Raw genomic sequence first — 4,408 nt, 5'->3', positions numbered from 1 at the left:
ATTTATGGGTCTAAATGAGGTTATACTAAATATTTTTTAAAAGTATACAACTTCTTGGTCACCATTGCATTTCGGATCAACACATTTTTATGGGGCTCATCGCCGGACTTCTTTGATCATCATTCGATTAGTCCAAAATCATCATCAACTAGAGGTGATTAGAATCAATTATACATTATCTCGGTCTAAATTAATGCCGTGCCAAACAGTGAATCAGCTAATGGGGACCAATAAATACATAGAGAAATTTAGGAATTCAACTCAAAAATTGAGCTGTTTATAAAAGAATTACGTACTTGCGACCTTTTGGTTCTCCTTGGGACTTTTGATCGGTGACGAACTACTCCTTTATAGCTTTTTGGGATCGACATGCAGCGACGCCGTTTTGTTATATGTAGGCCACCTGGCGGGAGGCAAAGAATCCGTTGTTTATATGGTTTGGTGTGTCAGTAAAGACCTCGTGGTACGTTCATGAAGGTCATATGCATTGGGTCTCCAGTTTTGGATCCATATATGTATATGTACCCATGTAGGTACTTTATTGGGCTGTTAGGTTGTTTCAGTTGGAGTCGACCCATTGCGGGCTATATAATATGCTCTTTCTGGCAAAACCCCATTCAAGATAGTGAAGATGCCCCTGCGTATACCTTAAATCCCACAGCCGTATATTCTGGTACTCCAATAAGCATTTAGCTGCTGAAGTTTCCTTATTGTAAAAGACTAAAAGTTACAGAAATTCCTAATGAAGTTTACGTTCTTGGTTAACTACCCCGTAGAGCAAGACCAGCTTCCACCTTTTACATGTTCTAGTCTTGGTTAACTACCCACAAGGCCTAAATATAAGTTTAAGCTGCACTTTCCATCATTATGAATTTCATCACATTGAAAAATTTACTCACGCCCCTAAAAAGGAGAAGGGAAAGCAAAAAAATACAAAGGAGAATATCCAGGAAGATTGCCTTGAATAGCTTCTAAGATCGCTGCGGTGGAATGGAGAAAAGCAGCCAAAGAGAGAAATAGCCAAAAACCATGCCAGTGAAAAATTGAAAAAAATTAGACATTTAGAAAATGACTTTAATCTACACGTAAGCCACGCATCACATAGTAGAGATGTCTTACCCAATTAAAAAAAGGAGAAATCTCCTTTCGGAAGATCAAATGGACTGGCACTACCCACCTATTGGGAATGGGGAACAGGAGTTCTTATTGGAGGCTCAAGGCGCAAAAAAAATTCGAGGCCCCAAAATAAAGCGTCAGTGATAACAACTTCAAACCCAACCAACAATCCAACAAATTCAACAATTGAATGATTTGAATCCCTAAAGAATATCATATAGAAAGCCACAGGCATATAGCAAATTTTCAACAGAGAATGAATGAAACAGGGATGAAAAAAACACAAATAGAGAAGAAAAAAGCCAAAATTTCTTCAAAACACAAAACAAAAGGCTTCAAAGATCTTACCTTTTTGCTTTTTGGAAGATAAAATCAACTCTTCAATCCCTAAATGTGTTTGAAACTGATCCCCGTTCTTGGTCCTCACTGGTAGTCATCAGTTCTATCATATGCCTCGTTTTCTTTGCGGGGCTAGGAGCACTAAAAATAGTTCTCTTCTTAGAGTATTCAGAAATGCCCACTAAATCTTCATCTAGATAAAAAACAACAGATCTATAGTTTTCCTGATAGTGATCTAGCAGCACCAACGACACTGTTTTTAGAGAGAGAGTAGGAGAAATTACTGAATAAAATAACTAGTTGGAAAGAAAGAGAGAGAGTAGGAGAAATTACTTAATAATAAGCAGAGGGTTAACTTTCTTGTAATTCCATTCATAATCACAACTGGAAGAAGAAGAATTTCACTTCTTAGTTTTTGGGGGCTGCTGCTGCTATCTCATCAACAAGAAGAAGATGAGAGAGAGAGAACCAAGGTTTAAGAAAAAGAATAACTATTTGTAACCATTGGATTAAATGGACGGTCCACAGGAAAAGCTGACTCAAAGCAAACCAAAAAATTAGAAAAACCAAAGCAAAAAAGAAAATACCGCCACACTGACACCGCGCTCATTCTCTTTCTCTCTCTCTGTCTCCCCCCAAATTCCCCCAAATTCCTTTTCTGATGATTTTTAGGGTTTGGGTATCAATTGTTGGGTTTAGGGCTTAATCAGCAACTGTCTAGATGAAATTGCAATTCAAGGTATCAACTTTTCTCTCTGTTTCCCAATTTCCAGCAAGTAAATTTCAATTGGGTAGTTTCAAGTTTTAGGCTTTTTTGTGTTTCCAAGTGGATAGATTGAGATGAAGCACTGGGGATCCAGTGAAAATGAAGAAGCTGCAAGCCTATATAAATTTTTTTTTTTGAGGCCCCTAAAATCTGAGGCCCTAGGCCTGGGCCTGCTTCGCCTAGTCTCAGGGCCGGCACTGCTTATTGGGAGACAAGTTTTCCCAATGGGATTTGGTTTCCTAAAAAATTTGACAGCTATCCTAGTCCTCGAAGGAGTGGGAGTCGTGGGACTACTAGTAAAGGACGTCTATATAAATATAGAGAGGGAGGAATTTGCTTCACATCAATCCAAAACTCTAAAAGCCAAGAAGAAAAAGCTAATCTCGGATTTAACAATTTGAGATTATTCGATCAAGTTTTTCTTCAAGGTTTCCAAATTATGGACTCCTTGGATTGGGCAAAGCTGCCTAAGGATGTATTAGACTTAGTTTTAGAGAGATTACCGACACCGGCAGATTATGTGCGTTTCAGTCTTGCTTGTATGTCATGGAATTATGTAGCAAAAGAATTCATAAACACACGCAGTAGGCTAACAAGTCATCCACTCTTATTGGCTTACACAGGCAAAGAAGAGAGATGGAGTTTATGCGACATCAGCAATGACAAGGTTCTAGATGTGGAATTGGAATTGCCAGTCAGACGATTTTGTGGGTTTTCAAAAGGATGGTTAATAACTATGGATGAGAATTTCGTAGTAACGCTTATAAATCCATTATCCAAAGTTAAAGGGAGGAAAGCGAAAGAAAATTCAGTCATAGGCCTTCCTGCATTGAACCCTCCAAAGGATGATCGAGCCAGGGCTCAATGGTCTAGACAATGTGACCTTTATGTCTTCAAAGCTACAATGTCAGCGGACCCAATTTCAAATGTAAAGGATTGCATTGTTTTGGTCATTTACGAAGGATCGTGTCAAATGGCTTTTATTAGACTCGATAAAGACACAACATGGACTTATATTCATGCAGGGATTAGAAATGTTGAAGATGTTGTTTATTTTGAAGATAAATTCTACGCCGTCGATGATCTGAACCAGCTTTGGTATTTTTCCGTTACCACCACCCAATTCAAGTCGAGAGATGTAGATAGTGCAGTAGGAGCTGTTGTAGAAGATGACTTAATTAGGAGATATCTGGTAGAGTTAAATGATCACAAAGAACTAGTGATGGTTAAGAGGTATATGGATTTTGAACCTAATCGAGGTCATCTAATTGGCCGACGTAAGACAACAAAATTCCAAGTTTTCAAAATTAATGCTGATAAGCATGAGTGGACAGAGATAAAAACTATAGGTGATGTTGCTATTTTTGTGGGGGACTCTGTAGTATCGGTGTTGGCTTCAGATTTTCTTGGATGTCAAGCAGATTGCATATACTTCGTACATGATTGGGATCGTCAAAGACCTGGCTATGGAAGTCGTGGACCTCGTAATTTCGGCGTGTATAACCTCAAAACTCAACGCTTTTCACGGATTGGCACCGCAGCTGCAAACCTGATAAAGATGAGCAATCGAACACCAATTTGGGCTACGGCCAACATTGAATTATAAAAGTTTAGCTTTTAATTTTTTGTTTTACTCATTTTTCCTTTATCAATCTCTAACTTGAGAGGCTCCGATGCTATTTTTTCCTTAGTTTTATGGTTAGTAAATAATTTTGCTAGTTAGTTTGTAAGCATGGATCATTAAATTGAAAGCCTTGGTAACTAAGTTCTACTTCGTATCCCATGAGCTCAGGCAAAAGCGTGTTAAAAAGTACAAAATTTCTTACTAGACGCGTGGGACCCCCGAAGGATCGCATACTGTTTGGTCCGGTTTAAAAAAAAACACATTTTTCACCGGAGAGAGCGAACAAGGTCTCATAATTTCAAAAAAAAACGGGAAGGCGCCAATGCCGTTCCCAAACAGCCCCTCACCTCGCCGGTCTATATATAGACCTCTCCACTACCCCTTCCTTGATTCAGAAAGTAGTAGATAGAGATAGAGATAGAGATAGAAATCTAGAGAGAGAGAGAGAGAGCCAAAACAGAGGAGAGGAGAGAGAGAGAGAGAGCCAAAACAGAGCAGAGGAGAGAGAGAGCTATGGCGAAGAACAGGAGGCAGAATCAGAAGCAGAATCAGATCTCTGAGGT

At 39.0% G+C, this 4,408-nt stretch overlaps 1 protein-coding gene across 1 annotated transcript; it reads left to right on the top strand.

Annotated features, from left to right (window-relative positions):
• Positions 1 to 2,957: 2,957 nt before the first annotated feature.
• LOC112171963 (putative F-box protein At5g55150) lies at positions 2,958 to 3,827 on the top strand. The gene has a single exon (XM_024309095.1). The coding sequence runs from the start codon at positions 2,958 to 2,960 to the stop codon at positions 3,825 to 3,827; it is 870 nt and encodes a 289-aa protein (XP_024164863.1).
• Positions 3,828 to 4,408: the final 581 nt, after the last annotated feature.

The sequence above is a fragment of the Rosa chinensis genome, chromosome 1, assembly GCF_002994745.2.
Source record: "Rosa chinensis cultivar Old Blush chromosome 1, RchiOBHm-V2, whole genome shotgun sequence".
Taxonomy (NCBI): Eukaryota; Viridiplantae; Streptophyta; class Magnoliopsida; order Rosales; family Rosaceae; genus Rosa; species Rosa chinensis.
This window is presented reverse-complemented; position numbering and strand designations above follow the sequence as displayed.